Here is a 19,545-nt window from a genome sequence, read left to right on the forward strand (position 1 = left end):
CCTCACGTGTCATCCTGAAATATTCTTCGTCAACTTTCATCATAATCTTACAATTGTTTAAGTCCGTCAAAGTTTCCTTTATTACAATGATACAATAATTATATAGTAGATTGTTGTCTAACTCAATTGTCACTCACGTTAAACAATTGTGAATTGTACTTTTTAAATAATATCTTTTAATTCTTCTAAGTTCCAAAGTATTACCGAAACAATTATAACATGAATTTTAAATATTAAGTACTGGTAGCAATTACTTGGAACACGTTTAACTGTTCCAGTCTAAATATTGATGAGTTACATCTTCGTTTTATATCCTACTACCGTTAATACACAACCAAAATGTAATCGTTGACCACTGATTCGCTAATCAAACTGATAAATTGTATGGTGTCTTTCTTGGCATATGATTATTACAATAAATGCCGTCTTACAAACAACGTAAGTATAATTAACCAACGATCGTGTTCTGCCACTGGCTGTGATTTACACCAACTACTGCCTGACAAACACTGAACAAAATACTTCTGTGTCAGAATTGACTCGGATTCCGGGTCAGAGGGGACTTGACCCGTGCTTGGGTCTGGTTGACCTGGAAATTTGTCATCACAATAAAATTTTGACCTGTATTCTGCATCAATAAATTTGTGGGTAACTTTGAAACAGATTCCTGGTCATACCATGGGGGTAGAATTAGAATGGGTCGGGCCCAACGGGACCCAGATCCGGGTCAAAGCCGGGTTAAGTCCGGGTCAAGTCTGACTTGGTGTATAACTTACTGAGTCAGAGAGTGCATAATAGTTTGGGCGTGAGTTAAATGAGCAGCATAGCCTTATTGGGGTAACGAAACAATGTTGCCAACCCTTTTCTCAATGTTAGTTGGTGTACCATTTGGTGTTTACTTTATAACTAGAACTTCTGAAATTGTCTTATCCAGAGGTAAAAATAAATGTAAATTGACATAACCGTGAGAACATATCTGAATAGCCAACATGTATCACCGTTGCTTAAGAGAAGGTTGTGGTATCCAGCAAACATTGATGATTAATGATGTTGGTATGACGGTCTTTTGAACATTAGTGTTTGTTCAGTTGATTGTTTTACACTGGCCAAGGTTTGTCACGCCAACTTTATAATAGGGTAGGGTTCTTAAATCGACTTCATGAATGACAAGTGGAATGTTGCGAGATACACTTAAATTGCAATGACGCATCTTGAATGAGTAAACCCAACCTCACACTTTCTTTATTATTAAACTATTTATTTTAATTTTGTTTTAAAGCAATATGATCATCAACTAGTTTTCCACAATTCGTGTTCTTCGTTGTTATTGTTTTTGTTCTCCAAATATTGACAGTGTGATGTTTGAGAAACACTTTCGTTTTATAATGTAAGAAAGGGGACAAGAAACCATAAAGAACCATAGATTCGGGTGTCAAAACAGTAACAGAATTAGACTGGTTCTAAAACAATCGTAAGTGTTTCGAACAAAGGATTTTAGAACAAATTAACTATGGGGTTGGCCCTTTGACTTCTAATTGTTTTTACTTATTTTCATCCCTTTACTGAGGGTTAATGACTTTTAGGTAACTTACTTGTCACCTAATTATATAGACCTTCATCTATGATGTTTAAACTATCTACTTCTCTGACACAAAATAGTCCGGCCTGTAGCTATACTTAGTACTCGACTCGTCGATGTTGGCGCAGCCGCAGGATAAGGCGCTTTGGTACGTGTAGGTCGGGTCAACTTCGGGGTCGCAGTCTGGTAACTTGACTTTTACATCCTCGTAGTTGGTGAGAGTACACACTGGATGGTAGGCCTCTACGAATGGGGGATCTAACGAAGGAACCTGTGGAGATCAAAATAAAGTTTGGTTCAACAAAATTAATGGTCAAAACTTGTTGTATTTCGTTCAAAAGGTTTGGTCATGAGTAGAGGTTTAACGTAATATTTAGACTCGCGTATTTCAAAACTAGAAAACAGCTATTTTTCTCAATTAAATCAAATCTTGTTTTAAATTTATGTTGAGATAAAAGTTTTGAAAATAACAAAAAGTACCAATAGCGATTTGTGCAACAATGGCATTTGCTTACAAAGTCATTTCTTGTACAATTCAAATCCTTTGTTAAAGTTGACATTGAAACAAAACTAAAACTTAGGGCAAGGATGCATGTTTTTTTTCAAAAAACAAAACTGCGAATATAAATTTAGTTGTACAAAAAATAAAATAAAAAGCGAAGAAAAAACACCATTTGTTGCACATGTGTGAAAAGGCTTCAGACCTGAAGTCTTTTTCAGATTCAATTTAGTCAATCAAATTACCTCTTTCTCAAAAACTACGTTACTCCAGAGGGAGTCGTTTCTCACAATGATTTACATCAGCAACTCTCCCTTGCTCGGGTACAAAGTAAGTTTTTATGCTAATAAATATTTTGAGTATATTTGTTGGGTATTTACTATGGGCATTCGTATAAACCTTATGAATTAACCAAATTCGTTTGATGGATCGTTACACGGTTATGTGCTTCCTTTCTATAGTGCCAAAGTAAATTATATTTTATTGATGATGTTCTTTGTAACATCACTTTGACCTTGGTAAACCCCTCAGCTGCGTTCAAACTATAAATCATTTGTATGACTTTAAAAGGATTGTTAATGAAAGCTACACTGCATCTTGTAAAGAAGTTGTTATTTATTGAACGCCAGAGTCTAGGGCCTAATTGGCGTGATGTGTTAGTGGTTCGTGTTTATGGTTGTGCGTGTAATCGTTACAAGTCCCATTGGAGTAACTGAATGGAACTGTTGAACCTTGGTAGCATTTCACAAAATAAAGAAGACGCAACACTCTAAAATCTTCCCGGTCATAACTGACCTGTATTAAGTATCAAATGAGGCCTGACCTACGATTCAGACTGACCCGCTAAGTAGTTAAAAATATCTAAACCGGATTCTGTGTCGTCAGTTTGGCCCTTTCTATGGTAATTCTGACACAGATTACGGATCAGCCTGACCCAGGAATGGGTCAGAGTCAATTCTGACTTCTTAGTGTGAATGCTGACAAACCTGTTGATTCATTCATTGCATCCCACAACAAGCAGTGCCCGATATGAACACCTTGATCATATAGTCACGACTCTGATCTAAAACCTTGACAGATTATTGTGGACACAAACCTCATTTCGAAGGATACCGTTTCCCAGAAGCGCTTGGGGGTTGAAAATTCGATAGTGAAGAGTATGTCGTATTCATTGAAGGATCAAAGATGACATCGCGATACTAAGGCATGTATAGTTGTTACCGCTGTAACTTATCAACTTAAAGGGGAAGCATAGCATGTAGCCATACGTATTCTTGCTATAACCATCATGCACATGACGTCATCGGAGTAGGGCGCCCTCGGCTCCGAGGCAAAAAAAGGTTGTATATTGGCCTTAGCGCCGCGTGTATACGTACATGTTTGTTTTCCATTGTACGTTGGTTTTACAAGATGGCGGCTTGATGACGTCAATGAGTATACGGTCTCTTATACTGTTTATAAAATACGTAATTTGAGCATCTGTTTTGATCGATTGTCTCTTTAACTCTTCGTATTATCAGTATCATATGATTTGTACACACATAAACCAAAAGTGACTCCTTTTTGTCCCTTGATACTTCTATAAAGGCGGTTGAAAATGAATCTCGTAGTTATGCTCTTAAAATTGTTCATAGTATTTTGTAATAAAAATTGACACAAAAACTTCAACGTAGACATTTTATACCTGTCCCATTGACAAAAAAACTATAAACAAATTAAACTGATTATGTAGGCTATAAACCTTCCCATTTCTAGTTAAATATCTTATCTATATTCGAGACACGGTATATCAATGGATTTATCTGACATGAATAAATTGCTTGGAATTCGAACAGGGGAAACTTATACCGTTTCGGATGTGATATAAAACATATTGATGTGACATTTAACACGGTTTATCGTGGTATCACTATACTCTGGTATGTTTCAATCTACAGGCACCGGTGTTGGAATCAACATATCAATGACTCAATGGGTAGTAAAATACAGTAATTGCTAGTAGAACAAAATTTATGACAAATTTGTAATTTGTTTTCCTTCCGATCTTGAGTGGAAACTGTTATTTCGCTCATCGGTTGTTTAGTTTTCTACAATGTACTATTTTTTTTCAATCCTAGGTAGTGCGCTGCACAAACTGCGGTGTTAATATTGACACCGTTGATGTTGTCACATATATAGATATCATTCCAAAGAGAGAGTACAAAATGCTTGGTAGGGTGTTTAAATAACACCAATATAATTGTTTCGTTTAGGTTGACAAAACAAGTATATAGATTATCTGTTTAACATCATACGATGTTTATTTGAATTCTGTCTTCGGTATTTATGTGACGACACCCATGATGGTGTCCTCTTCTAAACTCCCCGGTTTTTGCAGTGTACCTGCCGTAGTTTATGAAAAGAAGTGGAAAACAAAACATGATCAGGAAAACACCTCCTCACCTCCCCTTTTTGCAATGTCTGCAAAGTGATATCAACGCATTATTGGTGGGAATTCAATATGGCAATGCATATAAGTGGGCAGTCCGAGTGGCTATTCAGCAGCCGCCTTAAATAAAAATAACTTTGCATGTGACTCTGTAATGTTTGAATTGTGTGTTTGAATGCCGCCAAAACTGCTTTAAAATATTATGACAGTGTGGGAAGCTGCCGCGTAAAGTAGGGCTTTTTTGTCAGATAAGGTGTCCCGTTTCCCGCCCAATTGTTCATACAGTTCCTACAGTTTGAATAGAGTACATGATGTGTTTTCAAAATCCGTGTTCTAATTTTAGTCACTTCCATGAACTCCAGACCACACCATAGTGCTGGGCAACAACGCAGCTGTAATGGAGTGGAGAGTACACAATGTAGCAACAGAAATGTTTGTGTACTGCTATTCGTCTGCCGACAATACTTGCTTTCCCGCCTAAAACAAAAAGAACACGTGGGCTGTTAAAAAGACAAGAAGGGTTCAATTTCTTGAATAAGTAGGCGTCTGACAGCTTTGACTGTACGATGATAAATCAAAGAGGTGTGATATTAAACTGAAGCTACATCGTGGGATCTTTCGAAGTTCATAACCACAATAAAGTGACATAAAATCTACTTGTGGTGTATTTACTGAAGGGGGTGGGTGTGGTTTAATGAATGGGCCTTTGGGATGTATACGTCACCACCATGCAACAAAAGATTAGGGAGAATATGATGAATAGAATAAGAATAAAAAACGCGTTCGGTTACACTGGCGGAGGATTCAAAAACAATCACAAAACTTTCTTATGGGAAAGGCTTACTGTAGTTTTTAGGGAAAAAATCTTAATTCAAGTTAGCTAACTGGTTTAAAATAAAAGATTATCTTGGACCTATTTCAGTGAGGTATTTGTTTATCCATTATGCGCCAACTCTGAGTGACATTTTTAGAGTATTCATTTGTTTATCTTCAAACCAAAATGTGGGAACACGTGCGCATTTTCGAAACCTAAGTTCCACCCATGTATTCATAAGTAGGACAGTTCTACTCCGCGGGAGTGGAATAAATATCAAGACGGATTCTCGTGGGACAAATCAAATCTACACAGCAAAGTAGATTTATACACATGGTGTTACCGCAAACTGACTTCACCATGAAGTGCCTCAACAACCCATATACAAAGATTATTGTGATATAAAAACCGACAACCGATTGTGTGCAGTAAAAACCTTCCCCACTATAAAATAGTTTCAATCATGGTACACCAAAACACCGTCACAAATAGAGGAAATTCAATGCAGACCTCGTATACGGAAAACATTAGTACACTCACCCCCTTTTTGACAAGAGGCTGGATTATTGATCTGAAAAAGGGGGGCTTCTCAATTGGTTTTTAATCTGTTTCGTGATTTGTGCGAGGTATGAACGAGGCCGGGGCATGGGTCTCTAATACCTAGCGCTAGGGTTTTAGGAGGATTGCAGTAAGAACTACACGAACTTGCCAGGTCAATTTGTCAAGACGAACTGGAAATATTACACGTATAGGCCCCCTATTCAGAATACAAGCTTGCTGCAGTAATATCGAATGGCAAGATTGCTTTCCGAATTCTCTCGCAATTACTACCGTTAATAACCATAATTCGTTTATTCCAAGAAATTAACTAAAGTGCATGAAATTGGTCTGAATATACGTGACACGAGCCAAATTAATTGAATCTAAAATAAAAGTAGTGAATAAATATATGGATTTTGTTTTAAACTCACATCTAGATCAAATAATCAAATTAAGATTCATAATGATAAACGTCTTAAGGGACGTTTTTATCCTGTGAAAGAAGCTTGAAAGTCGTGTACATGTCTTAGATGCAGGCGAGACAGCTAAATATTTTAACAGTGGCGCCACATTGTCTCAGTTCCTACGTGTTCCAGTAAAATGCGTGTTTAAAACACGCGGTGCGCACGTTGGGTATGTCTTTGCAAATTGCCATAATATTTATCCGTACACTCTATAAAAGATAGCTTGAATTATGCATGGTATAGAATAAATCATTAAACTTTGTAGGCCTATTTGTTTGCACATTTCTTTTGCGGAATATTATTTTTTCTTTTTTTCTTTTTTTTCTCGGAAAAACATGTGTAAATATCAAACCAACCCACGTATGGCAACTACAGTCACATAGCACTTTCAGTACTTCTATAAATACAAGGGGCGCGTGTTTTGTCCACAGCGGTTCCCATTTGGTTTATTTGTGTAACCGAAAACCTCAGACGTACAAAAGTACAAAGGTGTGACCTTTTACCATGATTTTGCCTTGAATAATTGTTGACGTATTTCAAGCGATATATCCATAAATTTTCATTAAGTTTGTTTATATGCTTTTTGTTAATATAACCTTTGGTAGTAATTAAGATCAAAACCAATGTTTGCAGGAAGACGGAGGGTCCCAAGTTGACAACCAGTGCGTTGGTTTGACACTTATGTTCACCTACGACTCTGATGCTGTTGTCTAATTATTATTTCATTTAGTTTCTTCTTTTGTGTGTTCGTTTGTGTCTGTTGGTCTCTTGTGTGGTTTGTTTTGGTTGACACTGTTGTTAATACATGTCTTGTGGCAGTTGGGACAATTTAATTGAACACGAAATGTGATTAATAAGGTGAGCTGGATTAACGTCTTGAAAAACACGTTCATGACTGAAAACGTCTTGTTATTGTTTCATGCCTAAGGCAAAACTTAAATGTTGGTTTACGACTCGTTGTCATAACGATTTTTGCACATTGGGCCATTAAATAATGTGGACTCAACTATTACATTAAGTGCCTGGAAAACAGCGATCGCGTAAAATTAATAAGGCGCCATTTGTGGACGGCTGGTTTCTTCGTCAACTTGGCTTGTTCTGGAAGCCATTACTAGATTTAGACTATTACATTAGACAGTGTTCTGAACAAGCGAGCTGGGATACGGCTAAGGCTTATCAGCAACCCGGCCGTAGCCGCTGTCGAAGCGATCAACGACCTTCTTTGGTTTTACAGAAACAAAGTGGCCACTCATAATAAAAAAAATTGTGGCAGACTCACTTTGTGTGTTTGCCTGTGTTATAAACGATCTGCTATTTGGTCATAATTACATCAGACATGTAACAAAGCGGTTGTATGTTTTTAATTAAATAGGGGAAACCACCAATATGGGTCTACACGCCTCTCTTAATATTCATGCATGACGTCACAATTCTTACCCAAATTACCTCGGTTTGGGTTAGAATTGTGACGTACTCATGCATAGGTATTAAGAGAGGCGTCTAGCTAGGTCATTGGTAGAGCGCCGTCACGTTAAACCAGAGGTCGTTGGTTCAAATCCACTCTATCAACTTGTCTCTGTTCAACCCCAAATTAATCCAAATTTACCCAGTCATTTTCCCTTCAGTCATTTCCCTTTTGTGGTTTAATTATTGTGCTAAATTAAGTAAGTAAACAAATGCAAATAAAATGTTCTGTAGAATCAATCACCTCGTTGGTGTCACATCGTCCCCAACATCCAAACACCACTAGTTCGTGCGGCCGGCAACCAGGCTTTTCCACTAGATGCTTCATAGCGGTGTGCACGTAACAATTCGTTGTGGTGACGGGGTTGATGGCCAGTGCGCAAGCCCACATCATCACCAATGTGAACATAACTATGGATGTGTATGCTGCTCCTTGGTCCATGTGGATCTTTGCTGGCTTGGGTCCTTGAACCGAAAAGACAGAAGAATATTTTCATAACATTTCGTCATGAGGTTTGGTTTGGTTGACTTTCATTGTAACCACGTTCAGAATTCATTTCATTTTCAAATAATGTCATTTATTCATTCTGTTTGTGAAGAAAAGGGACAATTAGGATGGTTTAAGTTTTTAGATGTGGGAGGGAAAACCCAAGATAACTATTCAAGGGAAAATCTACGCAATCAGGCAGGGACAACTATTCGAAATGCATATTTTTGATATTTTTGAAGTTCCTGATTGGTGACTTTGATAAAGGCTCACTAGCTATAGAAGTGCTATTGGTCTTATTTCGTAGCTGATATGCTTCCTTATGGATAACTTATCCTTTTCTTCATTATTGGCGTATTCTCTGAAAGTGTGTACATTCATTAAAAAACAATTATCAGCTTCTCTTTTCTCAGGCTGATGTTGCACAGCAAGCCTTGTTGTGGTTTATAGATAACAGACGTTACTGATAGATACAAATACGACAATTGCCTTTTGTTTACTCAAACTTAAACATTAAAAAAGGTAATTGGGTATAGGTTGTGTATAAATACAACTTTCGAAATACAGATTATCATGCTTGGTATTTCTGTCGGAATATACTCAACCGAGGCCAGGTTGCACGAGGTATCACGTTTAAAAAAATTAATAAAAAAAAGGATGTGCCATTTTCAAATGGTACCAATGAACTCCGGAATGAAAATGCAAAAAAAAAGTGACAAAAATGCTTCAGCCAATACACTGTTCCATGAAATTTGCTTGTCCACTTCATAGCATTTGATGAAGTATATTGTGAACATTCTCTGTCTTCTGATGAAGGAGTTGTTGCTATATCAAAGCTCGTGCAGTTTTCTATTTAATTGGTTTTTAGTCTTTAAGTTCAACCATCACCTTCATTGGTTCATTTATCAAATTTACACGGCAATTTTTTTTTCTTCAGTATTTTATTAGTATTGAATTAAGAGATATCAATCACAGAGATTTTGCAATGAAATCTGATCATAAGACGTTAAAGGTTAAAGGACGAAGAGTCGGGGGTGTTAAAGCGCGTTTTGCCGTTTGCACCACGTCATAAACAGTGGACGGAGACGCCATTTAAGTGGCAACAGAGTTTGTCATCTCTTAATATTGCTTGGCTGATGACTGGTGACAACGTGGCAGTTGTTGACTGGTGTCAGCTTGTTTGTTTTCCACTTTGAGAAATATCGTTAGGGTGGATAATTCCTGGAAACGGCATTAGATTAATTGTTTTGTTTTTATTTTGTGTTTTTTTTTTTTGTTTTTTTTTTTCAAAAGGGCAATCGGTGTTATAGCAGTGCTGAGTCTTGTGGACATTTGTTTTTATTTTTTTGACGTAAACTCCGAGAAAAATACTGGTTTAAGAAGGTTTTTTCAGTTTGATTTGTTATGTCTAATTAAAACTGATACATTTTTAACTAAACGGTAAAATATATATACAAATGTTATGATTTTCTGTTATTTTGATTTTTATTGAAAAATAATGACATTTTGTAACAAACCTTCACTTTAAGGATCATCTTAACACTTAAAGAAATAGAATCTACAGGGACACTCATACCTCGTCATCTGACAAATTGGTTTTCGCAATCAGATTTCTTTTTTGCTTTTTCTTTTTTGCCGGCAAAACCTGCGGGCATGTAGTACTTCCGACGGAGGAAATAAAGTTGTTGTGACAGATTGGTTTCCGTGGATGGAGGCACTTAAAGATGTGTGTGCCATTAGGCAAAAAACAAAAATGGTCGTCCCACTCCCTCATCCTTTTTTTGAGGCCGCATCCTTTTTTTCTTTTTTGCCTGTTTTCTGTGTTGTTGTTTTTTTTCATTAAACTTAATCATTTTTAAGTAGGCCTACTCGTAACATAAGTAGTGACTTTAAAACGAAAAATTGGTGGCCAGTTTGAGTTAAAATGCTTGAAAAAAAAGAGAAAAAAAAGGCACTCATCCTCCTCTTTTGGAAAAAAAAACGGACGATCAACTGGTATTTTTTTACTTGGCCTTATTCCACATCACAGTGCTCTCATCTAGCCACCATTCTCTGTATGATTTAATTTAGAATGCTGTAGCAGGCTTCCTACAAGCCACTTCCAAGCTTGACGATGATGTCTCGATACAGAAATTGGGAAGTACGTCTCCGGTAACTGATCCGGGTAGAAGTAGAAAGCATCGAAGGTTCACAGTCTTGTACAACGTGTTCACTCCTCCCCCCCCCCCCGACCTTCTCTATGAGTCAAGTGTATCAACCATCCCCTGAATTAACAACATAGTAAAGGGAATGTCGTTTATAACGGCGTGAGTCGTCATTCACTATATAGCAACTTGCAGGAATGGTGAAGGATAGCAATACATGTGTAACAATACAAGTATTAAACGAACATTATAGAGTTGGTTTTTGCTAACAAGACAGTTGCTGGCAGTTAATCTAATCCCAAACTAAACTGACAAAACCTGTAGAAGTTTGGGATTGAAAAATAAGTTAATAGCGACGTGAGTCATTGTACTTAAATATTTCAAATTTGTATGTCAATGTTACACTAAATATACACATACATGGCGTTCCAGACACAAATAAGATCGCACGTGTAGAATGAATTCCTAAAACAAAAGGTGTTTGTATTTACCGCTTTCCTTTGTAATTCTGTTTTTGATGTTATATTGCCCGGGAAAAGGCGTGTTGCAATCTACCAATTTTTGGTAATTAAAATTAATTGTTTTACGTACGACTGATCAGTACCCAGGACAGTGAACGTTAACTAACGAAAATAAAATAGCATGTATAGTTTCAAAATGTTGTCTTCGTAAATTTAAGTCAGGAGAGTTCGTAGGTAAGAAAGCGTCCATTAAATTTATACGTTTGTCTAGGAAAGTTACATGAATTAAACATCATATATTGTCCTTGTACTTTCATAGCGTAATTACAGCATGGAGGTATACAACACATTACTCTTATGCTTAGTTAACAATGAATAATTGATGGATTATATGCACTGAATGTGCAACCCTAGCTGTACTTAAGTATGCCATTGTGGAAGACAGATTAAATTCCTCTAAAATAACAATTATATACAATAGTTTACTCGATATCTAACCTTTAGAGTTCCAGGCCGAGCCTCTACGTTGAAGCAGCTGCCGTTGATACTGGAGGAACATCGGTACCATCTGGTCTGGCTGTACTGGTCGAAATGATGATTTCTCGGAGTCGAATTTTCGTCAGTCAAAAATTAAACTTAATAAAAGATATACCGGCATATATAAGACACCGTAAAGGCTTCTCGGTGACCAAGACGTTGAGACAATTTTCTTTATCTTGCTTTTTATTGACTCGCCCTCAATGGCTGCTGTTAGGGCCACATGCCAAAGCTCAGTCTCGAAAATTGGCCGTTGGAGATTTCACTTAGACTTACTGTTCAACAGAGCACCCATGGGGGACTTGTAAGAAGAAAAAAACTAAACTATTAACAAACAGGTTTTTTTGTCTCTTGTCGGTCAGCAAGTTGGGTATGTCACTCAATCTTCAAGACCCCAGGCCCGGCCATGGTCTGAGCTTCCTTGATCTCTTTAAAACCGTACCGCGAGCGCATTTCCCGTCGCATTAAAAGGGTCTTAAAGTGGCTTGTTCATCAACAGGTTACCCTCAATTTTTGAGTAAAAAAAACCTTTACTCTAGAGCCTACCCATAACAACAAACATAGTTAGTTGGTTGGTTTTTGTCAGATAATGTTGACATTTTCCCCAAGCTAGCCCATAGGGGATGACATTTTCGCACTGAGCCCAACGGGGATCGCGTTTAAGGTATGGCAACTTGGAAGAATGGTGAATGATAGACAAGTGTAACAATAAAGTGCTAACTTGTACCAGCCCGAGTCCGCATAATCTGGGACCAATACATTGTAAGATTGTCCTCAATGCAGAGGGTCGACTTGACCACAAAATCGTTAGATTGCTTCCATCGGAGGGTCGACTTGACCACCAAATCGTTAGATTGGTCTTTCAGAGGGTTGACATGACCACCAAATCGTTAGATTTTCCTCCATCATGAGGGTCGACTTGACCACCAGGATTGTCATGTCCTCCATCAGAGGGTCTACATGACCGCTGTTGCAACAACCATGAAATGGGCCAAAAACAACAAAACAAAATGTCATGTCCGCTAAAATGAATAAAGATTCACACACGTGCTACTAGATTCACATTGTAGCTTTGAACATTTGAGTCCTTTTTGAAATAGCTCAGAGAACAGTGTCAACAAACTTTCATAAGAAAAAATATCGTAAGGTTTGGAATTGGACATAATATTTAAATTTCCCCACAGACGCTTGTTTTTGTGATATATTGCCTGTAGTGCATGCTATAACTGCTACTTTATTAATCGCCAACACGCTGATGTCACCTTGAGGCTTCGAAAATATATCACAGTGAAAAGGGAATTGAAATTGAGGGATGGGGGGACGGTGAAATGAGCCTCTGTCAGAGTTGAATGCTACACCAAATTGCGCTTTAAACCTCGGGTGCGTTTTCCCCAAACACAAAAGTATTGGGAACAATTCAGTCAACACTTCTTCGTTGGTTGTTGTCAACATTCATAATATTCTAAACTCGTTTTCTGTTTTGCACCATGTTGCTTTCTGAAGTGACCAATATTATTCGTTGATACGTAAGGCGCATGTTTGTTGATGAACTGTCCGGTTTATACACGACCTCTTTAATGTTGGCCAGCCAGAGACGTAAATAGCACACGGGCTTGAGGTAAACTGCACTTGTTGATGTGTGTGTGCACGTCAGTTTGTTTAGAAATCAAAAACTGCCTCCATTTGAGACAAACATGTAAACCCCCACATCTGAAATAAACAGATTAATACCGGTAGCTAAAAAGGATCATCTCTATATACCCGTCAGATATTTGTTATCGTTGTTTAAAACAGTATTATTTTCCCTATAATAAGTCCACAGCATGCATGTAATGACAGTACTTAACACGGTCTATAAGTGGTCTACACCGCCGGGGACCCAAAATGCTTGAAATGTTAAATTTAATGGTTAAGCTTGAAATGTTGTCAGCCTGGAGGCGACTGTCGCACCGGGGGACGAGGAAGTGAACATGTGTTTAAAAGAATGTATTGCCTACATTAGAGCAAGTGTTCCTTAAAGGCAGTGGACACTATTGGTTATTACTCCAAAAAATATGATCATAAAACCTTTCTTGATTACGAGTAATGGGGGAGAGGTTGGTAGTATAAAACATTGAGAGAAACGGAAAATCCTCAAGAACCAATATTTATTGCATAGGGAAATATACCTTTAAGAATTGCGCTGAAAGGTTAATTACTATCAAAATTATTACAACACAAATTACTAGGGACATCTCAAAACGCTACAACCTATTTAAATTAAATCGACATTTACATAGGATCAAACAATCGAATGATTTAAAAAACTAATGCATACTTTGCTTTGAAACGAAAATCATGTTCAAACAATCAATCAATCAGTCAAAGGTCATTTGTAGAGCGCCAAAATCAAACGCAGATAACGAATTTTAAACAGTGAGCTCCTTTGTGCGTACTCCTGTGAAGATGAGCAGCGTCTACTGTTCGAAGCGTCCATACCATATCGGCTCTAACCAGAGCCAACACTCCCACAAAAGAGAATTACTGGTTGTACCAGCAAGTTTACTTTTTATTTATAGTTTCTTGGTGTGCTCCTTTGTCTTCATTATTATCTTGAATCATGCAATCTCTACCATCTGATTTGCAAATAGGCCCCTATAGTGATTAAACCAGTGTTACCTGTACGTACTATTTGAATGAAATTACAAATACGGAACACGAGGGAACATAATCGTCACTTCCGATTGGGGGCGATGAGCCATCGATTACATGTTGTTACACAAACATCAAGGGAGAAAAATTCTAACCACTGCACCTCGGCGCTAGGCGCGGTGCCTTGTTGCTAATATCACCGTGTAGTTTATTGAAAGATTCAAGCGCTGTGGAAATATTGACCAACAGAGGGGGGGGGACAAAAAACACAAACCAAGACTAATCTCCCCAGCCATGATGGATTGCATCCCTGAGTCTAGAACTGAGCAAACAGTACAGGAGGATGCTCGATGGTTGTTGTAGTGGCGCGCCTTTCTCCGTCCGTTTGCTCTGTAGTGTTTTGTCGTCGGCGCTTGGGTGCACTTTGACAGATGAAAATGAAGAAGGTACCCTTCTCGGTTTTTATTCTTTACTCTGAACGCTCAATTGACGGGGTAGAAAAGAAGAAAAAATGCCTAAGCGATGGGGAAAAAGCTAATCCAATCCGGGAGGTTTTGTTACAAGAACTCTGGGGAGATTTGAGATTTTGCTACTCCAGATCCAACTTGGAGAGCCGTGTAAATAGCACTTACCATCGGAGTGATGAAACCCTCAAGACGATTCGACCAAACAGTGACATTCATACTGAGAATGGACAAACATAAAATGTCACACACAAACTAAGAAGAGTTTTCCCAACAGAAAGAAAAGATACTTTATGTAGTAATTTCATCAAAAACGGTACACACTAAAAACAGTGTTTATATTTTCAATACATTTCTAAGCATAAGTTTTGTACCCACTATTTTCATAAAGTTTAGCCTTAAAGGGAAGGTACATGTTTGGTAATTACTCTAAACAAATATTAACTTAAAAACTGACTTGGTAACGAGCATTGGAGAGCTGTTGCTAGTATACAACATTGTGAGAAACGGCTCCCTCTGAAGAAACGTAGTTTTCGAGAAAGAGGTAATTTATCACACACAAAATAAAAGACTTAGCTAGAAGTCTTTTATTCCAATATGAAAGCATACAAACTTGTCTAACAAGGTTTTTTTCGTTCATCATTTTCTCGCAACTTCGTTGACCAATTGAGCCCAAATGATAACACTGGTCTTTGACAATTACCAAACGTGTACAGTGCCTTTAACCATGTTTAGATTCTTGTGTGTGAGCAGATGTAAGCAGATGTCAAAATAATAAACATGTTTATCATTTAAACATGTTTTAAAAATGGGTTCCATTTGTGTTAAAACTTTAAAACAGTTTTTACAGTGTACATGGTGAGTTAATAAAGCTTGGCACACTTGCTGGCTTTAGCCGGCACGAATACCTGATCAGTTCAAAATAATCAAGTTGATAGTATATAAACCGTAATTTGGTTTGGTAGTCTTTGTGTCTGGTTTTCACAAAGTTTCCGGAACAATTGAATACAAATTGTTTTCAAGGGCTGTGGCATAAATTCACACAAGCATGAATGTGTATTCTTTGTTTTAATTATGGAGTCGGAGTATAAAGCATTTAATTAGTAATTATTGTAAAATCTGGAAATGTGTGCGGTAACACCATGTTATGACCATCTCTAATGAGTTGGGATTGGTTTCAACTCGACGTTTCGATCAGTATGCTCTGATCGTTATCAAGAGAAGCTTTTCAAACCTTTCCATATCGTATTTCCACCGTGCAAAGTTTCAAATCCTACTTATTGTAAAATCATCCTTAACTGACCATGATTTTTGGATCTATGTAAAGAAAATGTTGCGTTGTGCCGCCGCTGCCCTTCCCTTTATCTGTATGAAGTTGACACTATGATATGATTAATTGCAGCAGACATTGACTTTTTTCATTTTAAGTGGAAGTGGAAGATATTTATCATCCGCATTATCCCAATACAGGGTCACAAATATTGAATTTCCAAGAAGGTAATTACCAGCAAAGTTGATCATTAATGGGCTTCAATTTTATGGTTGGAGAGTTTCCCTTTCGCCGTTCTCTGAGGCCATCCGGTTAACTACGACCAAGATACTTAAACATTTATGCCCGTAGTAGATTGGTGCACCTTTTTTTAAAGCTTCTTTATAAAACCACGATGTTGACATTGGGTTTTCTCTCTTACGTGACGAAATTGTAATGGCTCCGTACTTTGCCGGATCCAAATGTTTGCGGTCGCCAACTGACGGTGGATGACGGTTATACAGACCTCTCAGTCAGAGAGACTTCCGGGTTTACCAGTCCGTGAATCGATTGACGTACCGCGGGCGTAGTCTGCACACAGGCCCCCTCAAACATCGACTTAGATCGCCTCCATACCATCTCTATTAATACTGTGTGTATAACAAAAACCGGGGTACTAAAAATTGATAAATGAGTCGTCAATCTTGAGTTTTCATGACAAACTCAAATCGCCTTCATTTTGATTCTTCTTTGACTGCTGTTTGTGTTCTTTATACAGAGACCCGTCCTGCTGTTGGGTTACACGATGCAGTGGTACAAGGTTGTCTTGACGTTGGTGTCGCTCTCTGTTTGTCTATGTTCTCTTCTTGCCACGGCCCAGCAAAGACCCTATTGGGAGAGGAGTGGATGCCATCTAGTCGGTAGGTTCTATTTCTCTCCTTTATAATATCATAACTTTTAAAACATTTAGGCCTATACTTTTAAACGAGATTTGTATTTTCCTACATTTTCCAACTCACTCTGAAATATCACTGATTGCAGAGTTCAATCATTCTCAAAACCAGCGAATAACCCTTAAATAACCGCGCCTTGCATCCCCCTTGACCCCCCCTCCCCCCCCCCCCCCCCCGCTCCCCGTGCTCGGACTCTCTCGACCCTTCTGGTCCTGCCAGTTCGTGGGGCTGGGGGCTTGAGATTAACCGAGCCCCACGAGGGAGTTGGGGGTGGGGGTCGATATATCAAAACTTGATGTGATTATTCACAAAATCACTTTTTTTATAATTAAACTGTTTTTCGTAATTTTTTTCACGAAGACGTGACTATCGAACTTGAAGTGTACAATGTAGTTGTATGATGTACTGAATGAAAACTAGAGGATGTGAATTAATTCACCTCTCAGGGACCAAATAATGAAAGGACATCACCTTTAAACAATGACTGGTCATTCTATCCGAAAAAAATAAGTCTTTATAGTGTGATACCAACTCCAACCAAATTAATTGGGGTTTTTTTAAAAACACTTCTTTAGTTCCTTCTCCACTTGATCATCCTAACATGATTTTATCAGTATATTATGCCCATTCAAACCAAGCGACTTCGGCTACGTCTATGGCCGTTTAGGCTACAGCTGAAACACCAGCCAAATCCACTACCGAAGCCACTCGGACGCATCCATATACAATACCGACTCCGTATAGGTCATGTCAAAGTGTTCGCACATACATTGTAATAACTTGGAGTGAATGTTTAAAGTGATCGCAACCATGAGTGGTGCTTTTTACTGCTTACTTGTAAATGAACAAACAGAAGACCCTACCTTCGTAATCATGATCTCGATCCCCACTGGTAAACAACATAAAGTATTCTGACCCAATATTTCAATATTTACAACTAAGTCTGCCTCCCCCTTGTTGCCCCACCCCTCATTCTCTGTCAAGTCGGTCACTCGGTTATTCGGTTATTCAATCAGGGTGAGATTGATCGACTATTAAACCAACTTCCGTTGGCGCAACCCGAACGCGGCAAAATCGTGATTGATTTCGGTCAATGTGACATGTTTTTGGAAAAGCCCAGAGCTCCGTATGTGTATACCCCCAGCCTGCCTGCACACACCTCGTCAAACCCACGGGCTTTCAATCACACCGCGCGACTTTCTCTCTGTCCGTGATATTGCGTTTGTTGTTGCGCAAAAAAAAGTGCGGTGGAAATTTAGCACGAAGCACGTCTACAAGAAGTCAGCGTCACTTTCAGTTTCATTTACTGGTTCCCGATTCATCTCATTAAGGTCCCTGTTTACTTCGTATACCCGCAAGGCTGATGTCCAAAGAAGAAAGTGAGATTCGCATAGTTACCTGAGGTTAATACTTCAATGTCTCATTGAATGAGAAATCTAATTTTCCACACAAAACGTGAGCACAGAAACACATTCAGATGAGGGCAACTTTACAGAGTGTATACTTTTTAAAGACAGTGGACACTATTGGTAATTGTCAAAGACCAGTGTTCTCACTTGGTGTATATCAACATATGCATAAAATAACAAACCTGTGAAAATTTGAGCTCGATTGGTCGTCGGAGTTGCGAGATAACTATGAAAGAAAAAACACCCTTGTCACACGAAGTTGTGTGCTTTTAGATGCTTGATTTCGAGACCTCAAATTCTAAACTTGAGGTCTCGAAATCGTGGAAATTCGTGGAAAATTACTTCTTTCTCGAAAACTACGTCACTTCAGAGGGAGCCATTTCTCACAATGTTTTATACTATACACCTCTCCCCATTACTCGCTACCAAGTGAGGTTTTGTGCTAAACAAATATTTTGAGTAATTACCGATAGTGTCCACTGCCTTTAAGGTAGCCTATTTTCATCTTGCTTGGTGCTTAAACTGCTTGTATTATGTAAATGAACAAGGAGTCATAATTTAATAGCAGACTGCAACCTTTAAAAACCTTAGAACAACGCCTTCAAGTATCTGACTCAGTTTTTAATGAGAGGAACTTTTAAAAACATGCACTTTTTAGCGAACTTTTAAAAAATCAACCTTTATCATCTAATTAAACTTTAATAACACCTAGGCTGTATCTCCTTATAGTGACCTCTCCCTTCTCTCTTGCTCACAAATATTTAAAAAATTCCGAGATTGCATCTGCCATTCTCATTTCTACCCAACCCTTGTAGACTCTTATAGAATTACCTGTGACGATCTAATGAACAATAACCCGATCCGTGCACATTTCCCCGTGCATCCTCGCCGAACTCAAGCCTCGCTAATGTTTCAGTACCTTTATATGCCTTTTTAGATTGTCACACAGTATTTAGCCGAGTGACAGCCAAACTCAGACAAACTTTACTACACTGTATAAAATGGACATCAAGATATTTTTCCTCGCTGGTTATGTCAGAACAAAGTGCGAGACTGTGATGACAAAAACCTTCAGCAGTTCATTGTTTCTTCCTTTAGGATGCTGCCAATAGACCTAATCTTGCTGTCACCATCTAGGTCATGTCCTCTGATTCCAAAAACAGTAATGAACGCCAACATCCATTGCTCAAACATGGCACCAGACTATTATTTCGTCCAGCCTCAGTTGTGTTACAATGAGTTGGAATAGAGTAAAATCAAGATGGCCACACCGTGATAAAGGTCTAAATTGTAGTCTAGAAAGAAAGGAAAACTAATTCAAACAAACTGGACGCTTTATTACCGCGTGTGCTCACTCCGAGACAACACGAAATGCGTAGGAATTTAGTTCAACCAGTTGTGAACTTTTGGCAGGTGTGAACT

The 19,545-nt window shown here is 38.3% G+C and overlaps 2 protein-coding genes across 6 annotated transcripts in view; one reads left to right on the plus strand and one right to left on the minus strand.

The window, feature by feature from the left end:
- The window catches only part of LOC139947498 (thyrostimulin alpha-2 subunit-like), a 47,007-nt gene that overhangs the window by 23,347 nt on the left and 4,115 nt on the right, over positions 1-19,545 (plus strand). For 2 of the 5 annotated variants that reach the window (XM_071945441.1, XM_071945434.1), the window contains exon 2: positions 16,540-16,681. In XM_071945441.1, the coding sequence (XP_071801542.1) occupies positions 16,567-16,681 (115 nt within the window). In that variant the 5' untranslated portion in view covers positions 16,540-16,566. Of the gene's footprint in view, positions 1-14,433; positions 14,495-16,261; positions 16,435-16,539; positions 16,682-19,545 lie in introns of those variants that run through there. The other 3 variants (XM_071945428.1, XM_071945450.1, XM_071945458.1) reach the window with 3 other exon arrangements.
- LOC139940713 (gonadotropin subunit beta-2-like) lies at positions 256-11,489 on the minus strand. Its single transcript, XM_071937081.1, has 3 exons — positions 11,379-11,489; positions 8,033-8,253; positions 256-1,850 (listed from the first exon to the last, which is right to left on the minus strand). Exons 1-3 carry the CDS (start codon positions 11,446-11,448, stop codon positions 1,638-1,640), a joined length of 504 nt encoding a protein of 167 aa, XP_071793182.1. The 5' UTR covers positions 11,449-11,489; the 3' UTR covers positions 256-1,637.

Source organism: Asterias amurensis, chromosome 1 (genome assembly GCF_032118995.1).
Source record: "Asterias amurensis chromosome 1, ASM3211899v1".
Taxonomy (NCBI): Eukaryota; Metazoa; Echinodermata; class Asteroidea; order Forcipulatida; family Asteriidae; genus Asterias; species Asterias amurensis.

What these genes read in the sequence shown, in the direction of transcription:
- LOC139940713 (XM_071937081.1), bottom strand. Translation starts at nt 11,448, where the DNA reads ATGGTACCGATGTTCCTCCAGTATCAACGGCAGCTGCTTCAACGTAGA. An exon ending in CTCGGCCTGGAACTCTAAAG is followed by an intron (nt 8,254 to 11,378) that starts GTTAGATATCGA and finishes TTTCGGTTCAAG; the next exon opens with GACCCAAGCCAGCAAAGATC. An exon ending in GACGATGTGACACCAACGAG is followed by an intron (nt 1,851 to 8,032) that starts GTGATTGATTCT and finishes TGATCTCCACAG; the next exon opens with GTTCCTTCGTTAGATCCCCC.